This window comes from Rattus rattus, chromosome 5, assembly GCF_011064425.1.
Source record: "Rattus rattus isolate New Zealand chromosome 5, Rrattus_CSIRO_v1, whole genome shotgun sequence".
NCBI lineage: Eukaryota > Metazoa > Chordata > Mammalia > Rodentia > Muridae > Rattus > Rattus rattus.
In genome coordinates this window covers 9,348,962-9,372,934 of record NC_046158.1, presented here as the reverse complement: position 1 = coordinate 9,372,934, position 23,973 = coordinate 9,348,962, and the positions used below count along the sequence as shown (strand labels likewise).

The 23,973-nt window shown below is 52.0% G+C and overlaps 1 protein-coding gene across 3 annotated transcripts in view; it reads right to left on the bottom strand.

Moving 5' to 3' along the window:
- The window catches only part of Vav2 (vav guanine nucleotide exchange factor 2), a 168,381-nt gene that overhangs the window by 28,381 nt on the left and 116,027 nt on the right, over positions 1-23,973 (bottom strand). For 2 of the 3 annotated variants that reach the window (XM_032902990.1, XM_032902991.1), the window contains exons 5-9: positions 10,047-10,149; positions 7,419-7,517; positions 5,754-5,822; positions 4,314-4,414; positions 646-745 (exon numbers count right to left, since the gene is read on the bottom strand). In XM_032902990.1, the coding sequence (XP_032758881.1) occupies positions 646-745; positions 4,314-4,414; positions 5,754-5,822; positions 7,419-7,517; positions 10,047-10,149 (472 nt within the window). Of the gene's footprint in view, positions 1-645; positions 746-4,313; positions 4,415-5,753; positions 5,823-7,418; positions 7,518-8,444; positions 8,460-10,046; positions 10,150-23,973 lie in introns of all 3 variants that reach the window. The other variant, XM_032902989.1, reaches the window with a different exon arrangement.

The window sequence follows — 23,973 nt, the reverse complement described above, 5'->3', positions numbered from 1 at the left end:
CTCGGTCTTCTAGAGTACGCATGAGACGGGTGTCACCATGTGGGCAAGATATACCACCCTTACGTCCTGGAACACAACGGGGCCCTGGGATCTGAGATCTGAGGCATCCCACTATGCAACAGTGCCTGTGGACCCGCCATCTGCTCCCTGAGAAGCCAAGAGGGGAGGGGGCTCACACAAGGCTCTGAGGTTAGCTAGGGTCCCCTGGGGTGCATGCACGGGAGAAACAAGCGTCACCTGCTACCAGCACCTGAGCTGAAGCTCTGAATACAGAGCTTTCGTAAGCACACAGGACAGGGGGTCTCCCGGACCTGGAGGTGAGGAAGAGCCAGGAAGGCTTTCAAGGGAGAGGCAGGGGAGCTGACGAAGGTAGGTAAACCAAGGCCCGAGAAGGAGGCCCAGTGCATCATGCACGTCTGCTTGACCTGTTAGTCTGCCAGTGTCACTCACTGAGATGGACTTGCGCAGGCCTCCACAGCCCCTAAGACTTAGACTGCATTAGGGCTTGGGACATGTATTCTGGAAATCGCCCAACAAAATGGGAGAAGAGCCACAAAACAAAAGATGGGTGTTGAGGGAAGTTGGTGTCCCTTGGGCCTCCGCTAGCCAGCTGTGCCCAGTCAGGGTACCAGGATGCCTCGTTACCTCCACTTTCTGCCTGAAGTCGTCTCGGCTGGCGAGGAGCTGGTTCAGTGCGCTCTGAGCATGCTCCATGTGGCTACAGTACTCTCCGTAGATCAGGAGCCTAAGGAAGATGCAGCAACATGTACACAGCGCCAACCACATGGGCACCAGTCAAGTGAGAGGTTATGGCTGCTATGAGCTGTGCCACACTGCACCAGCAATGTGCACACACACGCACACCCATGGGTCTCTACAATGCATGCAGTTAACAATGTCCTGACTCCTTCTCAGGCAGGCTGGAGAGCTTCAGGGTCACTGCCCAAATGGCTCTCCTCTCCCAACTCCCCCTACTTCCCTTACCCTTGACATGACCGGGTTAAGGGCAAGGGAGGTTTACCCAACTCCCCTAGCCAAGGAGATCACCTCCCACAGGCCTACTTCAAGTCATGACCCATGACTCTACCTCTATTCTGGAGAGGAACGCCTGACCAGAGAGAAGGTCCTGCCTAATGTGGCTCTCCGCTCGCCTCCAGCCCTAGCGTGGGGGCTATTCATGGCTCAGGCTCATCCTAGGGCCACACGAATTGGGGGTAGCCTCTGGTGCCACATCAGGGGTGGCAGCCAGAAGCAACAGGGTCCCAGCTGCCCTAGCCAGCCCTATTTAGCTCTGCTCCTCTCCCTCCCCCATCACTATAGCCCACACGTCGCCATCTCTCTCTTGCCATTCAGAATCTTTTCGGTATCGTACCCTTTTCTCTTTGTCATCACCTGGCTCCAAGTGCTATCCTCAGGGGATGACATCCCTTCAGACCAGAACACTGCACTCTCAGGACAAGAGGGCAGCTAGCCTACGACTCCCCCCCGCCCCCATATTTCACCGAACACACGTGAGCCCTGAAAGAGGACACAGTGCCACCGGACAATATGATCAAGGACAGGCATGACGGCAGCCACGCCTCCCCAGACTACTGCTCTCTCAGGAGTGTAAGCATGGCAAGAAGGGAGGCTGGGTTTATCCTTGGTGTCCCAGCCCCACCTTACCCCACCCCAATACTGTGAGAAGGACCCTCTGGATCCTCCCCAGCCCGACTCTAACAACCTTGCAGCAGACTCCTCTAGGGCAACAGGAGCAACTCTGGAAGAAGCACTTGCTATAGTTCCTGGGATGGAGTGGGCTTTGTTTCCTAGTGCTCTTTGCTTCCTGCTTGCAGATCCAGATGTGAGGTCTGAACTGCTCCTGCCAGCATGCCTTTGCTCCACCATTATAGTAGCTTGAATAAGAACGGTTCCCCCACAAGCTCATCCATTTTAGTGCTTAGTCATCAAGGAGTGGTATTACTTAAGAAGGATCAGTGGGCGTGGCCTTGTTAGAGGAGATGTGTCACTAGAGGGCATGCTTTGAAGTTTCAAAAGCCTAAGCCAGGCCCGGTGTCTTTTCCTGCAGATGTAGACGTGCAGAACTCTAAGCCACTTCTCCAACACCATGTCTGCCTGTGTGCCACCATGCTCCCTGCCACGACAATGGACTAACTCTCTGAAACTGTAAGCCCTGATGAAGTGCTTTCTTTTATGAGATGCCTTGGTCAAGGTGTCTCTTCCCAGCCTTAGAACAGTGGCTACAACATCATGAACTCTAACCCTCTGGGAATCATAGCTCAATTAAACACTTTCCTAAGTTGCCAGGTTCATGATAGTTTATCACAGCAATTAAACACTTTCCTAAGTTGCCAGGTTCATGATAGTTTATCACAGCAATAAAAAGTAACTAATACACCTAGGTTTTGGGACCCGGTGACAATCAACCCCTTCCCAAACTCAAGCAGAGGAAGAAGGCAGCAGGCAGGAGCCCTGGCACCATGCACCGCTAGCTTGACAAACATGACTCTAGCAGTGTTCCTTGTTTGGCCCTACCTATCCTGACAGACACATAGCTACAGTTCCAGCAGAAGTGGGAAGTTAAGGAGTTCAGGCTTAAAGGGGTTGGGGATGGATATAGCTCTGAGGCTGAGTGTTTGCTTAGCATATGGAGTCCAGATATGGTGCAGCACGATTCTGTGCTGTCTCCTCTAGGTGCTCCGCCTGCCCCCTTGCCTGTGTCAGGTTTAGGAACACCCTGCAACCACACCCTGCAGCTTCTGATGCGTGAAGCCTTGGGTGCAGCAACCAGGGACTTTCCTGCACTCTCCCCATCCCTTCTGTCTGTGCACAGATTGCTTCAAAGCACTGAGTATAGACGTGTTTTACTGTTCTCAAAACTGAACGAACGATTCATTCTGAGAGTGTTGCAGGAAGTTGGTTATGGAAGTAGGAGGTAATGGGTCTCCATTTTAAACACAAACATTTTGTACTATTAAGAAAAATATTAGGGGCTGGAGAGATGGTTCAGTGGTTAAGAGCACTGACTGCTCTTCCAGAGGTCCTGAGTTCAAACCCCAGCAACCACATGGTGGCTCACAACTATCTGTAAAGGGATCTGATGCTCTCTTCTGGTGTGTCTGAAGACAGCTACAGTGTACTTACATATAATAAATAAATCTTAAAAAAAAAAAGAAAGAAAGAAAGAAAGAAAGATAGATAGATAGATAGATAGATAGATAGATAGATAGATAGATAGATAAATAGATAGATATTAGGCCTGGAGAGATAGTTCAGGGGTTAAGTGTCATACCAAGCAGAGGACCATGTTAGTTCCTGGCACCCATGTTGGGTAGCTTACAACCACTTAGAACTCCAGCTCCAGGAGAATCTGATAACGCTTTCTGCCCTCCATGGGCATCTGACACTCCTGTCTACATACTCCAACCCCTCCCGACGCCACAAACACATAATTAAAAATAAGAAAAAAAATCACCACAACTTAGAAATAAGGTTCCAGAGGCACTAACTTAACCTCATGCATCTCAAACAATACTGGTCCGTCATGAAACACAAGCCCACCATGGTATACCCCTATCTGACCCCTGCTCTTAACGAGACTGGGGGCGGGGGTGGGGAGCAACGACAGGGCACACGACAAATGACCCATCACCCCAGAGGAGGCACTTCAAACATTTAGAGCTGTGGCACTGGAACTGTGGGTCTCTCTTGTGGTGTAGAGCGCACGGGTCTCTGCCTCTGCCCTGGACCGACTTCAGACTCTCTCTCTGCTGTAGAGCTACAGGGCATGGCTAAAACTAGGGCACGTGCACAGAGGTGTGGCTGCTGTGCTTCTGGACACCAAGTTCTGATCCCAGCAAAGAGTGGGCACCCCTTCCCAACTGCCTGCGATCCCCCAATCCGCTTGGCCTGCAGAACGTCAAGGATGAATAGAACATACCAAGTAACTTAAGCTACACGGCTTCCCTGAGTTCTAGCCCTAGTGGCTACAAACATTAGTCACTATAGTCCCAATAAGCCAGAGAGGCAGAGAGAGTTGCAGGGACCCCACAAGTCCCTACTATCGAAGTGAGGCTCGGAGGCTTGGAGGATCCCAGTCCTTCAAGCTGTGATGGAGAAACAGTGGCTAGTGACTCTGATTACAAGGAAGAACACGGATACAGAGACAAGTGGCCCCCTGCCTCAGTCCCAAGAATGTGAGGCTGAACCTCGGGGACCTGCCCTGCCTCTGCCGTCCTGCCTGGCTGGTTTCCAGGTTCACACTTCAAACCTTGAGGGCAGCTGAGGCTCTGGTCCAGCCAGCCGTTACTCACCGTTCCTTAAACTCCAGGAAGACCTTGGCCAGGGTACTGCCACCAGCCATCATGGACACATCGATGGCTCGCAGAAAGCTGTGGTGCACCTTGATGAGGTCCTAAAGGGAAAGCAGGGTCAGTGCACAGCCAGGCCCGCTGGCCAACACACCCAAGAGGTGCTGTGGGGTGCTCACCTAAGCCTGCGAAGGCTTGTATCACTCAGCCAGAAGTTTCTAGCAGGTGTGTCTAGCTTGTTTTGTTTTGTTTTCGAGGTGGGGTTTCTCTGAATAGTCCTGGTTGTCCTGAACTCACTCTGGAGACCAGAGTCTGGTCTGAGTCGAGGCTGGCCTCGAACTCAGAGATCTGCCTGTCTCTGTCTTCCAAATACTGCAATTAAAGGTGTGGGACACCACCACCTGACTGTCTACCTTTTTGACCTTGTAGCCCAGTGCCATCAACAGAGTCAGCACTCAAGAATCCCACAAGTACAAACATATAAAACTGCAAAGCAAACCTTAGAACGTTTTAAGTAGGTTTGAGGTTTAGTGTTGGGCTGCATTCAAAGCCATCCTAAGCCATAAGCTCCCTGCCTCCCAGCCACAGGTTGGACCCCGCTAGCACATGGAGACGCTGAAGCACATGATGGCCAGGCAGTGTAGGAAGCCTCCCAGACCAGAATCGGCCCCTGGGACAGATGGCAGCTGCCTCAGGACAGACCTGAAGGCAGAAGATGGAGAGAGCAGTGTAGCAACCTTGTGGCCTCCCTGCTACTCGGAAGAGTGACGCTACCTGCAGTCACTCGGCTTCCTCAAGTTCCACCCCAGATACACTATGGTACTCAGCACCCCTCTACTCCTCCCACTTCTTTTCTGTCCCAAGTCATCTGTACTGGCTGAGGCCTAGACAGTAAAAGGAGCACTGGTCAGCCCTGTGTGGGAGAGTGAGACACACCCAACCCCAACCCCAACCTCGGTCTCTGAGCCGATGGGAGGTGGTAAGGAGCCAGAAGCAAGCAGCATGCCCTAGGGGACAATCCATCCATGTGTGGCATCTGGAGTTGTAAGCCAGCTGCCTCCACAGGCTAACCTTCACGCACAGTCATCTGGTGCACATGAGTGGTCAGACCCCTGCAGAGCAGAGCACTGGTGGGGTACACTTCCCTCTGTGCTAACAGAAGCCTTGCTAATCGTTCTGTGGGTCTCAAGTCCGCTCCAGAGCTGTGCGAGTCTGTGCACAGCTAACGACTTCCATAGCAAGTCGCAGGAACGCTCTCAGGCCGCACCAGATTATCACCTCTACTGCCTCCTGAAGGAGAGTCTCCAGGGCTGGGAAGCTATCCTCCCGTCTGTCAACCATAAGCCAGCCAGGGCACCAGCAGGGATGAAGTTCTGCAAAGCCCCGGGGATACCGTCTTAGGAGACAGCGGCATACCTGGCAGGAACATGCCAGAAAGCTTACCTCCAGGTTGATGAAGATGGCGGCCATGTCCACGGGGCTCAGCACCTGCCGCAAGGGACCCATGTAGTTCTGAAGGAAGAAGGTTACGTTGCCGCTCAGTATGGAGGGCACGTTCCAGTCAAAGCAAAGCTGCCCTGCACAGGGAGGGCTCAGCACTCACTGGACAGCACATGAAGAAGGCAATGCGTGATTGCACGGGTATGGGTCTGCACAGCAGGCAAGGCATGCTGGGACCAAGACCAGAACCCAGGCCCACAACACAGCTCTGTGGAGGTCACAGTAAGGCCAGCCTGGGTCGAGGGGAAGTACACCAGAACCACGGCTGGAGACTCTCCACTCACCATTGTGCCTCCACTGGCTTGAACGTGCTTGACCCAGGGAGTGGTACTAGTTAGAGGTGCAGCCTTGTTGGAATAGGTTTGGCCTTGGTGGAGGAAATGTGTCACTGTGGGCTTAAGCTTTAAGACCCTCATCCTAGCTGCCTGGAAGCCAGCCATTTCCTGTCTGCACCAGGCCTGCCTGGGTGCTACCATGTTCCCATCTTGATGATAATGGACTGAACCTCTGAACCTGTTAGCCCGCCTCAATTAAATGTCATCCTTGTAAGAGCTGCCTTGGTCATGGTGTCTGTTCACAGCAGTGGAAACTAAGACACTGGGGCAAACTCCACAGCAGAGAACAGCCAAGAGGATTTTAGCTGACAGTGGTACTGTTCTTTCCAGAAGGACACAGATGCATCAGGAAGATTCAAAAGCAAGGCCTCCTGGATGGTGATGGGGGCTAGGCAGATGGATGTAGGATACTGGCAGCACTCAGGGCCTTGGTGACATCTAGTCACATGGCCTATCACACCCGATGTGCTACATTCCTGGCTACCCGTGGGGCAAGGGGAGACTTAGAGAACTTAGCTCAAGATCTGGCCTCACATGCTCAAAAACAGAGCAGTAGTCATGGCTGGCCCAGATGGAAACACCGAGAAGAAATGCAGGGGAGTCTGGGAGCCTTTCCACAGAAGAGGAGGGACACCTTTGTGTGGGAATATTATGGCAAGGTGGAGGGGCTGCTGCCCCAGTGTGCTGTGTCCACTTACAGTTGTTCTCGACCTTTCTCAAGCTATGAGGTGGTGGCCCCTACCATAAATTATGTCACTGCTACTTCATAACTGTAATTTTGCCACTGCTATGAATCATAGGGTAAATATCTGTTATGATGCAGGATATCTGAATTGAGACCCCCCAAAGGGGTCAAGACCCACAGGTTGAAACCTGCTGGTCTAGAGCCACAGAAGGGGGTTTTAATGGAGGGACTGCCCAGTTCAGACTGTCCTGTGGGCATGTCTATAGGGGCTGGCTTGATTATTCACTGATGCAGGAGGACCCAGCCCACTGTGAGTAGCACCAGCCCCTGGTCAGGTGCTCCTGGACTGTTCAAGAAATCTAGCTAAGCACGAGCCTGCGTGGGCCAGCAAACAGCTTTTCTCCATGGTTTCTGCTTGAGGTCCTGCACCAATTCCCTCCGCTGACCGTAATCAAGTTAGGATGAAATGAACTCCTCTCTTCTCCAAGCTCCTTTTGGTCAGGGTGTCTCCTGACAGCCAGAGAGAAAGAACTGGAACGGGTGCTGAGACCCTCAACACTCTGGGCTTCCAGGAGAAATGGGTCTCACCTTCTCAATGTCCTCCAGGGTGCGGTAGTACTTGGCCTCGGTCTCCTGAATCTCTAACAAGCAGCAGCTCCTCTTGTCGTCCTCGGTTAGTCCCATTTTCTAGAGGAGACATGGCCTGTGAGCCAGGATCCCACCACCTGGCCATCCAGGTACCCACTGCCGGCCACCTGCCCACACAACAGGATGACAACTTTCCAGTGTGGTCGCAGAATTATTGAGTATACAGTGAGGCCACAGTCCCTCCTCATTATCTGTGTTCGAGGAAACCGAGGCACTTGGCCAGAAGAGGACTGAGAGCAGCAAGGAAGGCACGAGGCTTAGAGACTGCTGGGTACCCGCTCACCTTGAGTCCCCACCAGATTGGAACAAAAGCCTCAGGTGAGGTGTGCTCACGGCACGTGCTTGAGTGGGTCAGCCCTGTCCAGCAGCTGGCATTGGCTAACTCCTTGGAGCTACACCCACAGCTGACCCATTCTGTCTTCCAAACACCAAATGCCCCAAAGGCCAGACTTCCCTGAGGAGCTGAAGGCCTCCAACCAGAAGGCCTGAGGTAACAGCTCAGCAGGGGGTCACCTGGGGACATTCCTCTACAGCGGGAGCACAGTGCCTGACATGGTGGAGTGAGCGAGACTGTGATGAGCTTTAAAGCTGCTTTCTTTGGGGTCACTTAGCTCAGAGAGCCTGGTCTGCCCCAAAGACTCTGAAGAGTCAATACTGGACAAATGCCCACCTAGCTACCCTCCTGCTGGTCTAAGAGCCCCTTCTGCCCCGCATCACAGCAACTCCCAAGCACTGTGCAACATGGCGCGAGGACTTGGTGAGGCCCATCGGTATCTCAGGCAGCATGGAGTAGGGTAGGGTTGAGGCCCACGAGGGGGATCTCAGCCCAAGATCCTTTCCAACCCTGTGTGCCTGACCGTGTCTCACCAACATGGTCCTTAACTTTCTCTGTGGCCTCTGACACCTTCCCAACAGGTGGAAGGAAGCCGGCAGGAACCCACCTAGCTGGTCTTACCTGCAACTTACCTGCATGTATCTGATCTGAATGCATGGAGGAGCAAACAAGATTGAACCAGTCAGCAGTGTCCATTGTCCTCAAGCCATGCTTGGGAATTAAGGGTCACCACCGACAGCCCGCCCTACTGTCAGCCCCAGCCCCAGCCATGTCACAGCCCCTCCCAGAGCCCGCTGGGGAACGGTCAGGACACAGCATAAGGCTGGAGTCCCCTTGCCGACCCTCCCATGCCTGGACTCTGAAAACAGAGCCTGCCTTTACCTCACTATACACAAGTGAAGCCAATGACCTCACTCTTAGACAGCTAGTCCCAGACGGGATGAGAAGTGGGAAACCCTTTGTTTTATCTCAGAGACCCCTCACAGCAAGCCTACATCCCCTTTGTGGATGGACTAGACGAGATCCAACACCAGTGCTAGGTATTAGAACACTGGCTGTCTTCTTTCAAGACATGTTCCCGTCCTGGGTCCTTCAGGACCAGGGACAGTGACAGGCTCCTGGGACTGTTGCAGGAGTCTCAGGAGAGCAGGACAGCTTGGGCACATCAGATATGCCCACAAACCACTGTGCCTGCATACTGAACTGATATTTACCCTCAGAGAGGCCTTACTCAACCTGGTGGGGTTTCCTAGGCCACAGCAGGCCAGCTCTGGGGAAGCCCTGATCAGATACTCTCTCTCTCTGCAAGGCTGGGGAGCAGAGCTGACTAGTGAAGCCTCTCCCACACGCGCTAGAGCCCTGAGCGTGATGGGGAAAGACTAATCATTAGATGCTTGGGATGAAGGTGCACATTCTCAAGGGTGCCGTGAGGAGCTGCAATACCCCAGTATAGCCTCGCATCTCTCCTCCCAAGCCAGGGACACAGCAGGACACCGGCAGCCTGGGAAAGGCTTTCTGGGCTCTTTAGGATTCTTCTCCCGGCTTTTTGTTTCTCTGCCACCAGCTGGAGGCTCCCACACAGATGGGAGACAGAAATATTGGCTTTTGATAAATTTCCCACTCCTTCAGGAACACACATGCGTCAAAAGCCTCCGCCGACTGACAAGTGGCAAGGTGCCCACCTTGGGGAAGTGCAGGGGTCCGTGGGAGCTGTGGCCTGCCCCTCCAGGGCCCCCTCCCTGGATCTCTCCAGGCAGACCCCCACCCTCCATACAGCAGCTGTTGGCAATAAGCCAGAGCTGGCACAAACCATCGTCCGCAAGATCATTAGCCAAGGCTGCGTGAAAATAAATACCCTTCAACATAAAAGGCGCGCAGCTGGCCGCCTGAGCCCGCACCGGCCTCCTCATTGTGCACACAAAGAGTTACAATGATGAGTGCACCGTGTTAGACTGAATACAGAGTTACTATTTTAAAGCTCTCTGGATAGGCAGGACTATGACCCTTCTAAGAAAATAACCACTCTGCTGGAGGAGCCCAACAGTCATGGAGCCCCTCACAGTGTCTCAACAGGGCTGCAAGGACACTGCAGGGGAGTGGCCCCACCCCCAGGGAGAGTTCAGAGGACCTGGGTCTGTATTCAGGCAGCTCCCATGGGAAGGTTCAGTTGCTCATAACAAGGGGGGGGAGGAAGAGGGGGTGGCAGGGTTGGGGGGTGAGGGTGGGGTGCTCACCATGGGCTGCTGCACCTCCACCTTGATGATGTCCTCATAAATGTCATCTCCTTCATCTTCACACGGGACACAGTCGTAGATGTCCTCACCCAGGTCATGCTCGCTGCACAGGGAGAGGTCGGTGAGCAAGGAAGGAAAGTTCAGCTGCCTGCACTACGGGGCTGCAGAGCAATCCCATGTCTCCCACCTTGGCTCAGGCTCCCCGTGTACACAGTGGAGTTCCTCTGTAGTTTGGATCAGCCTGGACAGAGGCTGCCATGGGGATCTGCCTGTCTTTGAAAGATCTCCCTTCCCCAGAGATGCCCCAAGCCTGGAGTAAATGCTGGAGACATACAAGCCAGAGACACCTTCCTTCGCTGGGATCCTCTGTGGTTGATCCTCAGAAATGCCCAGCTCTTACCCCAGAACAGAGCTCCTGTCTCAGCCCATGCCCACGAGCCCCAAGTGCTCCATCGTCCTTGTGGCCCCATCATGAAGGTCGAGGGTACAGGACCCACATATGGCTGCCTCTCACACACTGTGGACACCATGCAGCATGGAGAGAGACATAGACTACATGGTGACCTTCAGCACCCAGGAGAGCAAAGACCAGTTTAAAACTCAGGAAAGTTTCAATTCTGCTCACAACTCCTGGGCCTCCTCCAAGCTACCCATGACCATTAACTAACACTGATTGTCTACCTGGCCGGTGCTCTGAATGAGAACGGGTCCAGCAGGCTTATTTGAAATGCTTGATCACTAGTTGGCGGAACTGTTTTGGGAAGGATTAGGGGTGTGGCCTTGCTAGAGGAGGTTTGTTACCAGGAGTGGACTTTAATGTTTCAAAGGCCCAAGCAAAACCCAGTCAGTTTCTCAGTTTCTCTCCCCCCTACTCCTACCTCCAACTTGTGGATAAGATTTAAATCTTAGCTACTGCTCCAGCACCATGGTGCCTGCCCTGCTCCCCACTTTGAGAGCCATGGATTCACCCCCTGAAACTGTAATCGAGCCCCCACTAGATGCTTTCTTTTATAAGTTACACTGGCCATGGTGCCTCATCACAGCAATAAAATGACTAAGACAACCGCCCTGGAAGCAAACTTCTGAGCATGCCGGGGGGAGTCAGTCTCTAGACTCCATTAACTGCGGTGGGAAGACCCACCTTAAATGCGGGTGCATCATTCCGTGAGCTGGGACCCTGGACTGAGGACAAAGGGGAAAATGAGTGCCAGCATCCACCACCCCCACCCCTTCCTCTCTCCCTCCTTCCAGACTGCATGCAGTGCTGACATCTTAACCACAGCAGGAAGCAGAGAGAGTGCACTCTCTCTCAAAGCCTGCTTCCACTTCCGGTGACATACCTTCCTCCAACAGGGTCAGCCCTCCCAAACACTGCCAGCAACTGGGAACCAAGGGTTTAAATGCCTCAGACCACCAGAGGCATCCCCTGCACGGCTATTCTGCGGATCCCCGTCTAAAGTGTCCAGGGGTTCCCAGGCACAGCTGGGGCTACTGCAGTCCTCAGGACACCCTTCCACCTGCTTTATGGTTGATAAGGCTGCCCACACTTCAGCTACCTCCTCGTTCACTCTGAACCCTCCTCACCATGCTGCAGGTCTCCTCACAAAGTCAACTGCCATCCCATGCCCATTGCCTCAGAAGAAGGCAGCTGTGTCCCAGGGTTCAGAGAGATGCAGATGGGGAGCCCTGTGCAGTGAGATTCCACAGGCTGAGAGACAAGGTAGGAGGGGCGATATTCTGGGTGTCCCACAACTGCTGGCCAGAGGACAAAGCTAACACACGACAGTCAACTACAACAGTTACAGAGAGCTGCCCATCTACTCTGAAGCCTTCTACCCACACCAAATTTCTCTTTCTTTCAAGACACTCTCAACTCTGTGGCCCACGCTGTCTTAGAACTCACACTGGAGTCCAGGCTAGTCTAAATCTCATAAGTCTTCCTGCCCCACTGGTCTCCTGAGTCATGGGACAAGGGGGATGTGCCACCATTCCCTGCATAAGTTCTTTTTATTATTGTGTATGTGGATATGGTGGGGCATGTGACAGTCAGATCACGTTGTAGACTTCATTATCTCTTTCCACATTTAAGTGGACTCCACAGATCTAACTGAAGTGTCAAGCTTGCACACAAGCAAGCATTTAACTTCTGAGTCATCTCCCTGACCATCAACTTATGTTTTTAAAGGACACTTGTTCTTTTAGGTCCATAAAAAACCTTAGAGGTAGCCATTTTGCACATTAAATAATACACCTGTGCTTGTCTCCACACATGCAAGTGCACACACACACACACAAACACACGTACACACATGCACACACACATGCAATCACATACATACAGACAGACAAACAGACACACACACACACACACACACACACACACACACACACACACACACACACGGCCTCTCTGGGCACTGTGCCAAAGGGTCACCAGAGAGAACACAAATCATCCACACACACACACACACACACACACACACACACACACACACACACACACACACACCTCTCTGGACGCTGTGCCAAAGGGTACACGGCCCTGCCACTCTAGCCTCCGGCCTCCTGGGCAAGGTGAGGGCTTCAAGGTCCTTTCTGGCAGATACTCGTTGGCCAAACTTCTGCCGTGCAACAGGGCGAGGCTGGAGGCACGGCGGCCGTCTAGAATTCCGACCACATGGAACGGAGGGAAACAGATGCTTCCAGGCGTCGGAAGCAGACTGCTCAGGGCAGATGAGACACCCCCCTGTCTAGAGGCAGACACCGGCTTCGCTCCAGCGGGCCGGGCCGGGGGAAGGAAGTGATGGACAGGGAGCTTTGATGGTTACAATGTTTCACAAGCCTGTGAAAGGGGTCAAATGGGTGAGAGTTGAGCCTGAATGGGGGTTTTACGTGCTGGGAAACAGCCAGCATCGGAACCTCCCTTTCTCTCACCCCACCTTGTAGGATATCCAGGACAATTCCAGGACTCGGTCCCACCTAGCTGGGCGACTTGCCAATAAAACCTGTATACAGACCCCATCTTGCGGTACGACTGTTCTACTGAGGGTCTGGCTCCTAATTCAGTCGAAGGTGGGAGGGCTGGAAGGCCACAGTTCTACTGTGGCCTCTGCTCTGATCATAGTGAAACATGCATTTGCATCCATATACTCTGTGATGCTGGGCTCTGAAGCTTCTGACAGATGGACAGATGGACAACGAGAAGGTGGCATATGCTCACTTCGGGCGAGAAGGATCATCCCCATGATAGCTCAACACAAGGCATTGGGGTTTGTGAGAAGGTCCCGGCAGTTCCTATCAGATGAGGCTTGCTGACTGACAGTGTCAACTCTCCCATGAACGTGTGGCCCTGAGAAAGATGACTCCTCACTCCCTGCTGACTCTCCACACCGGCTGTACACGCCTGCACCACTGGCCTCCCAAACTATGAAAGATGGGTGTTTTCATAGTTTTTGGTAAGGAAGATTTATAAAACTAACAATGCAGCTTGGCTGATTCACTCTGACAAAGGGACTGTCTAACTCCATCCCAACCCATTCCACCTTACCACCAGTCCTCTTTCTCCATCCCCACCCTCAGCCTCCCTCCTGGCCTGATCCTCCAGAGACCGCCTTCCCCACTGTGAAGTCAAGGGCACAGACAGCTCCCTCCTTTGGCATCTGGCTTCTTGACCTCTGCGTCTCATCTCTGAGCCCACGAGGACTTGCATCTGGTCCTTTGTAATCTGAGTGAGTAGTCAGTGAGATCCAATCTCCTTTATGGTGGGCACGGGGTTAAAAGTGTAACAGTGTAGCAGAGTGTAGCGCCAACACTCGGAGGTACAGAGAAATGGATCCCTGCAGCTTCCTAGCCCGCCAGCCTAGCCAATGCTGAACTCAGGCCACGGGAGACAAGCAGGGGAACTAGAGATGGGCTCCCAGATGAACAGCAAATACTGTTCTTGCAGAGGACCTAAGTTTCCTTCCCAGCACCCACATCGGTTGGCTCACAACTACCTGTAACTCTAGCTCCAGGGTTCCAACGCTTCTGAACTCTGTGGAAATCTGCTCTCACCACTGCACACGCCACCACCCCACACATACTTAAACACAGAAGAAATCTGGGGCTGGAGAGATAGCTCAGTGGTAAGAGCACTGATGCTTTGGCAGAGGACCTGGGCTCAGTTCCAGCATCCACATGGCAGCTCATAACAATCCGTAATTCCTGCCCTAGGGTATTCCTTGCCTTCTTCCGGTCTCCATGGGCTCTGCATGTGTGATACACATATATACATGCAAGCAAAACACACATACAGATAAAAAGAAAGATCTTAAAAATATTTTTTTTCTTTACAAAAGAAAAAGGATAGCAGCCCAGGAAAAATGTCCAAACCCAGTTTTCCTTGTCTCCACATGCACACCTGTGCACCGCACACACGTGATCACGCACAGTGGTGTTCGTTATAGTGAACAGAAATTGCTAATGTAAGCATTTCTCCCGCAGAGAGAGACAGAGAGAGTGAGTGAGCGTGTGAGGGCACACACTTTCACTTCTTTTGAAAGCCACTTGCTGGAGCTGCTGGGTACAGGGAAGGCTTGCCCAATGCTCTTCCTCATGGCCGCAGCAGCCACACCCCTCCCGAAAGTGTAGGCATGCTCACAGCTCCTCTAGCTGCTGATGCAGCCATGCTCCAGTTCAGCCACTGAATCGCACAAGCATTGAGTTTGCATTTCCCCACTGACTACCAGTCGTGGACTGATGGTGTATCTTCCTCTGCGGAAGGTACGTTCAAAACTTCTACCCACTTCTAAATCTTGGAGTTTTTTTCTTGTTGCATTTTAAGCTCTTTATCTATTGCAAGTAAAAGCTTTGGCATGTTTGGTGACAACCTCTCACCCCATCTCTAGAGTGGCCATTTATTTTGTTTTATTTTTAATATGTCCCGATAAGCATTTATTTTTATTTTTTCATGTATATGGTTATTTTACCTGTATGCCTGCACGCCACATGTGTGCTTGGTGCGCTTGGAGGTCAGAACAGCGCATCAAATGCTCTAAGAACTAGAGTTACAGTTGGTTGTAAGCCATTACAAGGGAGCTGGGAACATGACTCCGGGTCATCCGCAAGAGCAAGTGTTCTTAACCTCTGAGCTAGCTCTCTAACCCCCGCTAAGCATTTATGCTTAACTGAACAAAGCCTAATTTCTCACATTTTCCTTCTATGCCATCCCAATACTATTCTTAATCCTATAGAAAAAAAATCCTAGATCTTACCTAAGAAGTCTTCGTTTTCCTCTAATCCACAGAGCGCTCCTGACACCTTGCCACAGTGCTTTTGTTGAGGTGCTGGATCCATTCTGTATATAACATCCCACAGGAATACTCGTGTATCCCAGAGTAATCTGCCCAAGACTTTTCTCTTTCTGTTTGGCTTCTTAAACACCTTGGACAAAACTCCATTTCAGTCTATAACTCTGGGTCCCTTCCAGAACTCTTGGCTCTGTCCCACATGGCACTCAGCTGCCCTGTGCATTCAATGCTACTTCACGTCAATTTACAGCAATGTCTGTGATGGCGCCTAAGTTCTCCCTCCGGCTTTCTTCTTCTACAACACAGAGGTAGACGTCTTGTTGGGTAATGGTGCTTGCCGCCTTTACCGAACAACCCAAGTTTCATTCTTACTCTCCTCACAGCAGAAGGAAAGAACTACTCCCTACTCGGTGTCCTCTGAAAGTCCACCTAATTTTGTTAACACTGGAATTATGACTGATATGCACGGAGACTCTGGATCCTTCAACTCCTCCTAACATCGTGTTTATTCTTAGAGCGAACCCAGCTGGTCTCAAACTGTCCTCCTGCAGAGGGCAGAGCTCACACTGCCACAGAATTCAGCTTCCAAGCACCTCCACGGTTTGCTGAAACTCACGGGTCCCTTGCTACACAGATGTGTGAAGGGTTAATGTGGATGTGGGCAGTAGGCTCTGGGGCTTCTGCTAACTGAGCCCTCTGCTTCTTGGCATTCAATAGTTTTCCTAGCCCAAAGTTTCAGTCCTCCGCATTCCTTCTACAAGTCAGTTCTAAAGGTCTGAAAGCCACATGATGAGGTCCCCAAAGCTAACAGCCCTACCTCTCGGTACCAATTTCTGTCTCAGTTTTGCTTTTGCTGCCCATGTCAAAATACTTCGGCAAACTATTTAAGAGAGAAGGTGTCTATTTGGCCCCCAGTTCTAGGATACAGTCTGGGTTGCAGGGAAGTCAGGAAACAGGAACTTGAAGCAGCCAGTCATACCACACACAGATCACATCAAAGAGCAGAGAGCGATAAATTACGAGTGCATGCTAGAGCAATGACATGCTAGAGTTCAGCTCATTCTCTCCACTTTTAAGAGCCCATGATCCCCTGCTAGGGAATGGAGCCACCCACAGTGGACTGGGTTTTCCCATCTCAATGAACATAATACCTCACAGATAGGCCCAGGGGCCAACCTGATCTAGGCCATCTCTCACTGATAGATGTGTATAAGGATATTCCCTCAACTTCGAGATTTTGGCTGCTGTCCAGTGCCTCTGAGTATATTTATATGCATTTTTCCAAGTTTTGGCATTACCGGCTGGGGGAATGTTAGTCTGGCCCTACCATTCTGTTATTGCAGAGAGCCAGTCCTCCTTAGATATCAAGCAACCCCCATAAGCACCAGCATACATGGAGGCTTAGAGGGTACCGTTAAGTGAGATAATACAGTGCCTGGTGTGGCCTCCTCCAATGAGCACCTACAGAAAAGCCTCTGGGGGAATCATCAGGTAGAAAAGGGGAGACTAAGGTTTGTCCCTCTCTGGTCACAGAATAAACAAGGCCACAGGACCGGGACGCTGGGAACACCATTCACACAGGACTAAGGTACTGAGAACACCCTGCAGCAGAAACCTTAGCACCACATGCTACTGAGATGAGACACTGGGAATAGCTCCCAGCAGATACCCCAACATCACACCATACTGAGATTTGGGAACACCCCCAGAATGATCACCCAACACGTTTACTGCTGTGTTCTGATCTCGCCTTCCCCAAAGTCAATGGTGACCAGGAACATCCTGGCAGGATTGTGTTTTACACACCACACCATCTCTCTTAAACACCCTCAGGTCAAACATAGCCAGAAGCAGAGAGGGAGGGAGGATGTTCTAGTGCCTTAATCTAGGGTGGCAGAGCCTCAAAAGTTGCAAACCCCACATTCTCTGCAGAGCCTCCTGCCCAGAAGTAGCCAATCTGATTCCTGTCTGTATCCTGGGCTGACACAGAGCCGTGAGGGTGCCTCGGAACAGACTCTCCACACCGATGCCATCAGCATTTATACGATGCCGCCTCTGCCCGTTATTTAATTAATTCAGGTCAACGAACAGCTTCATGCATGGTATTAGCAATTATAAAACCGCAGAACTGAAGTTTCACACATGCGTGCTCCAAAGTACCGGAGAGGAAGAAATAGAGAGAAAGTCAAAGAGCTCTTTTAAATCAAAATAAAACCAAAAGTAAAAGCAAAAACCATAATCTTAGTGACCGACATAAACAAGAAACAATCAGATTCTTTCGGGTTGACCCATATTCATCCTAAGATCAGTTCTGTGCTCGAATCCTTGTTGATCTTTAGGACAGAGATGGCTTCAAGGTGGGAGCACACGGGGAACAAGGCTGAGATGAGAAGGGGGTTACTTTGGTGTCACTTGGCGAGGTGACAAGCTCAGGCTGTAGGATGGCATCCCCAGCATCCACTTTAGGGGGCTACAGTGCCTGTGATCTCAGGTCTGAGGAGATGGAGAAAGGTAGGTGTCTGGGACTTGCTGGCCAACCAACCTGACATAATGAGAGAATCAAGGCCACTGACAGAACCTCTTTCAAAAGGAAAAAACAAACAAACAAAAAAATGTCGCCCAAGGAATGCAGCCGAGGTTGATGTCCTCGTGTGAGCATTACATTCACACACAGAGAAAGCCGGGACAGACCCCATGGCCTTTCACATGCTAAGTGCTGTATGACAGCAGATTAAACAGCAAAACCAAGCACAAAGGCCACGGAAGCCCAGGGACTGCACAGGCCTCTCAGGGTGACAGAAGTCACCCCTCATGGTCCAGTTGCCATGAGGATGCACAGGAACGTATGTGTGGAGGCACCGTCCCACACAGTGGCGGGACTGTGACAATCAGACGCAGATGGGCCACATGGCGTGAAGGCCCCTTACCTGCCCCAGCTCCTCCTGTTCTACCCGCCCTCCCTCCTGCAGCTTCCTGAAGTCGGCTGCACTGAGAGATGCTGCATCCCAAGGATGACTCCTCTTACACCAGCCTGAACTCCTCCAGAAAGGGCCCAAAATGTCCCCTCCACCTCCTGCCCGAGCCTCTTTGGCCTACAGCCTCCCTCGCTAGCCCGCGCGATAGCTGATTCTGGTGTCCTGCTTTTCACAAGGCAGCTGCCCAGCTCCCTCACTTTGCAAACCAGGGAGAAATGAGCAACTGCCCTCTGCCTCAGGCACTGCGTGTTTACAGGGGCCACAGACATCGAGCTGACAGGCTTGGCACACAGTGTGAACCCAGCCCCAGGCATGAGGCTGGCAGGCAAGCCTGTGACAAGCCACCATGAACTCGTTACTAGGAAACCAAAGGGGACGTTTTTGTGACCTCAGCCCACACCAGAATACAGTTCATCTCAGGGCACAGGCAGCAAAGAGTGGCCGCTGTGGAGTGAACGGTCTGTGTGTGGGGACATAGGGACAAACAAGACACCTAGACACATTCAATTACTCTCTGTGGGAAGAATGATCCTGACGGCAGGAAGGAACAGGGAACCATCTGACCAGACCTACACACACACGCACGCACGCACGCACGCACGCACGCACGCACGCACGCTCATGCACAGGCAAACATGCAGCAACCGCCTCTTTTCTGGGAATTCCTACCAAGCAGAAGAACCTAGAAATATCCATAGATGGACAGATACAGACAGACTGACAGACAAGGCAGCACTGGGTCATGAGGCTAGTCCCACAGGGACATCCTAGGCCCCAGACAGATGGCCCAGCATTTCAGTTCCCCCTTTGTCACATGGTGTGGGCTGTGTGGCCTCCAGCAAGGCACTTCCCCTCCTGAAGCTCTATTAACCAACTGTAAAATGGAGGGCGGACCCCCGCCTGTGTGGTTGAGGCTGAGGTGGCATGAGACTCTGCAGGAGCAACATGGGGGACACGAATGGACCCTTCACACAAGGACTGCGCATCCGTATTCTGAGTATCCATTGTCACCTTGTGTCCTGCCCATCCCACCCCACCCCCCATGGACGGGGACAAGTGCCAAGGTACATGTGTGAAGGCCGTAGGACAATGTGAAGGAGTCGGTTCTCTCTTTCTGCTTTGTAGGCCCCGGGAATTGAACTCAGGGTGCCAGGCTTGGCAGAAAGCACCTTTACCTGTGAGCCACCTCACTGGTCCTGGTTCTTCAACTATCACTCCGTGCGGGGCTCAGGTCAAGCAATCTGCATGCTTTGTTCCTAACAAATGACCCTTAGGGAGCTTGCTCTACCAGGACAGGGATGCAAAAAATCAATAGGAACTCAGTGTCAAGGTCACCCAGGTCTGGACAAACAGCAAGAGAAGGTACCCTTTTAGCTTGAGGTGGCCTCTTGGAGGAGGTGACTCCTGGCCTGGGTTTTTAGAACCCAGTGTGGCCTGCTTACTCATTTTGCAGTGTTCTCTCTTAATGTGCTGCTGGGTGCAACATCTGTGCCGAGCACCGGAGGCACGGCATCAGGAAAGCCAAGTCTTTATCTCTCAGAGTGTCTGAAAGACACCATTGGATTTGCAAGGCCCCGTTAGATAGGACAAAGCTCTCTGCTCCCAGCTGGAAAATGGCAGCATATCCACACATGGCTCTAAAACTCCCATTCTGGCTGCCTCTGCCAGGAGAGAAAGGCTGTGGCTGGCTGGGTGAGATCCTGAACCTTGTCTGCTTCGCATATATCTGAATAGTTAGAGCAGGAGGGATAACATGGAGCCTGCCCCACGGGCATCAGGAAGGGCACAGAGATCCTGCAGAGACCTAGGAGGCAGCTGAAGTGACAGCTAAGGCCCACTGCATTCTCCCTGTACTAAGTAAAGCTCACAATGAGGGGACCTGGGGGACCAGTTATCCTTGGCCAGAATGAAATGGGAAAACGTTTCTAAGTTCCCAAGCTTACCTGCACTCCTCCTCATAGGCACTAGCATGGGAGGTTGGTCAGACCACCAGACAGGAGGGCTGGGTCACTCACAGGTCACCACGGGGTCAGAGCAACCAGCTCTAATTTCCCAAGTAAGGTATAAAGGAGACCCAGACTCTCCCCAGACTCCTGCCCGAAACTCAGCAGAAGCTGACAAGGTGCACCATTCAAAGTCCCCAGAAAGCATCCCAATGGACACTTGTTATTTGCAGGGAGATAGTTTCCTCGGTTTGTACAGCCACAGGTAAGATAGCCAGGTTCCTGTAAGCAACAATTCTAATGAAGCTCAATGGGTCACCAAGAAAGAGGGACAGGAAGGGAGGCTGGGAGAAAGCGCCTGCTGCAGGGGGGTGAGGAAGATCTGGACCCGAGAAGCCGCCGTGTAAAAGGTGGACCAGGCAGCAGGCAGACATGTAACCCCAGTGCTGACAGGACCCCCGGAGGCTCATGGGCCAGCACGCTCGATGAAAGCAGCAGAAAAAGGATAAAGCCCCATTGAAGGTGAAGACTGACACGTGAGATTACCCTCTGACCTCCACAGGTGCACTATGGTACAGGAGCCAGACAGGCATGGCAGGAGACGTGGGGTAGTTGTGAGGAGAAGGGTCAGTGGGAGTGGGGGAGGGGTGAATATGAACATGTCCTCCCGGCAATGCTGGGCACCAGCTGAGGTGACTTAGTCAAGAAAGGAGAAAAAAGCCTTTTGATCTCTGGCTGTCACCCATGGAAGAAGCCCCAGTGTCCCAGCCTCAGGCAACAAAACTGTAGGAGAGGACTGTAGCTTCACAACGTGAGCCCAGTGCTAGCCCACGGCCTGCTCTCCACCTTCACCTTGGCCAACAGCGTTGTTGAACTCGAGCTGAGGCAGGAGGGAGCCATCCCCACCTGTACGGGAGGAGGTTTGCCTTTCTCAGACTGTAATAGGTCAATCTGAAACTTTTCCTAGGGGCGTGTAAACAGGGCTGCTTTCTAAAGGGGCCTGGAGACATTCTGTTGTTTGAGAGTCTCGTGTAACCCAGGAGAACTCCCGATCCTCCCATCTCAGCTTTTGACGTGATGGTATTGCAGGTTTGCCCCACTATGGCTGGCTTTCCATCCCTCCTTCCCACTGGGCCTTTAAAGTCAGCTTTAAAGCTAACCCCTCTGGAAAGAAGCTGTTGGTATGAACATAAGACATCCTAAGCATACCCAACTGACCCAGGCTTCATGAGCAGCACTGAACCTGAAAACTCTGAGGACAGAGCTGAGTCTCTGACAATGTTGAGCAGAGGGAGGAACACGAGAGAGGGAGGACCATGGGCACGGATGGAGATGGGCTTCCACTTGAATGAGGGCCCCATGCGGGCATACGGCCCTTGTCCTCTCCTGTAAAAGAACTCTGCACAAAGTGGCCAAGGCTTGGAGCTTTGGGAGAAGCATGACCACCCTTCCAGGTCATTGCCAACCCTGTCGCCTCAACTCCTCCCAGGGCACAGAAGGGCTCTGAACCACTTTCATTTATATACCTTAAGAATTACCCATCATGCTGACACAAGCATCGAAAGCTGCGAAGTTGTTTTATAATGCAATAAAACATGCGGCTATGCACTTACAGATAAATTACAGTCCCTGCCTTGGCACAAGCCCATTTGTTTAAGGCCGCAAACTAATTTACCTCAGAGGACAATGATGTCATCACCAGCACAAAGCAGGCTCTGCCACGACAGACTGTGGAGTCTGTGACCTCAAAGGGACATCTGTGCATGATTCAGGATGGAGATGAAGAAATCGAAGCCCTCGGAGGAACTGAGGCAGTAACACAGAGCACAGCCAGGGTAGTTATACAACCCAAGACGGGTGGTTTCCCTGGGCCCTGGTCATGCTCCAGCCACATCACCCGGGCATACAGGGCCCCCCAAAGAGAAAAACAAGGGGACAAAGTCAGACCTTTGTGACCCCAGGTTGCTATACCTCACTTGTAACACTGCTCCTGTGCCATCGGTGCTCTCTACAAAGCAGCCACCAGTCCTGCGGATGGGGATTGGGGGTGAGTGCCAGGCTTGCACGGTGGGATCAGATACTTCCAAAGGCAAGCCACTTATGCAAAGCTGGGTGCCAATTTTTAGAGCAATTGAAAAGCAGGCCTCTCCTTTTGGACTTATTTTGCTTAACAATGGCGTTTTGAAGTGGCTATGTTTTGTGTGCATTGTCTCAGCCAGCTGCTCTGACTGCTTGATCACACAATTACTTGACAATCTGAAGAGGGAACTTAGAGTGCACGCCTCGGAAGGGAGCCGTATCCAGTGGGGTTGTGTTCATGCCCCAGGAAGGACGCTTGAGACTGCGACCCCCACTGCCCAGCTCAGTGGCTCAGGGCTATGCACGGCTGTCATATAACAAATGGATGTGGACCAATCGCACAGCATATGCCCGGCCAGGGGACTGATGACTGTGATAGAAAACTCAATTACTTGGCAGCTGTTACTCTGCAGATAACATTGCTCTGGCAATATTTTGGGTCAATCAGTTCAAATAAAATACATTCTTCAGATTAATTTCACCTGTCTCTTCTTGGGTTTTTTGGTGAGGCTACTAGAAAACCAGCAGTCACATATGCAACCCATGTTTGATTTCCTCTGCACGATGCTGCCATAGCCACTCAGAAGACAGAGAGGTGTGTCTCTTGGTCAATGGGGCGGATTAGGTAGGAACCCCTGGTGCTCATGGTACCTGTGAGCACCCCATGGTTCACTTACACCGTCTGCCGCTGCTGTCCATCTTCCCAATAGTCCCTCACAGCTCGTACTAATATCATGTTTTACAGAGAAGGAAACTGAGGTACATCAAAGCAAGCTGCCTGCCCAGACCATGTGGGCAGGAAATGACTGTGCTAAGCTCCCGGAGTAAATGGTCCAGGCAGACAACCAGGGCCATCCTCACGTGGGATAGAAGGTGGCTCTACTCATAGCTCGCCTGTGTGCTGTGGAGTTGTAAATGCTCTAGGCAGCTCTCGTAGGAAGGCCTTTCTGAGTGTGGGTAGATGCTACATGGAGATCCAGGACCCCTCAGCCAGGGACACAGAGGCAGCCTGTGCCTGTCTGTGCCTTGTGACGCATCCACCTTGTCCCAGAATTCCCTTTGTGCTTCCACCTCCTGTCTGGAGCACGGTGTCTCGGAAGGCAGGCCTGGGTCAACACCTCACTTTCATACTGAAGGCCTGGTCCTGGCTAGACAAGACGGGCAAGGCTCAGTATACAGGCAGCAACTGAGCTAAGGCACGGCTGATTCACTGGGTATAATGGTCCCTCGACAGACCTTATATGGAGCTCCAAGGAAAAAGCCACATCAGGAAGCCAGTGTTTAACATCCCTATCACCACTACAAGCTGCAGTGTCTGGGTCAGGATGGCTGGAAGAGTCCTGCAGGCATGCAACATGATCACCGTTATAGATTCCGTCCCTTGTACTCTAAAACGCGCCCCTCCCCATACACAGCTGCCACCCAGCTGCCACTCATGCCCTCCTCACGAAGACTGTTTGTGTGATGGGCAAACATCACTACCACTTCCACAGAGATGGGTACCAGGTGATCTGCCTTCCGAGGAAAGGAGAGGGAAGGAGAAAAAAGGCATAGAAGATTTATTAAACTTGAGCCAATGGGACCAAACTGCAAGTTAAAGACTCAGACTCGCCCTTCTTCCCTGTAATTTCCGGTTCAGGTT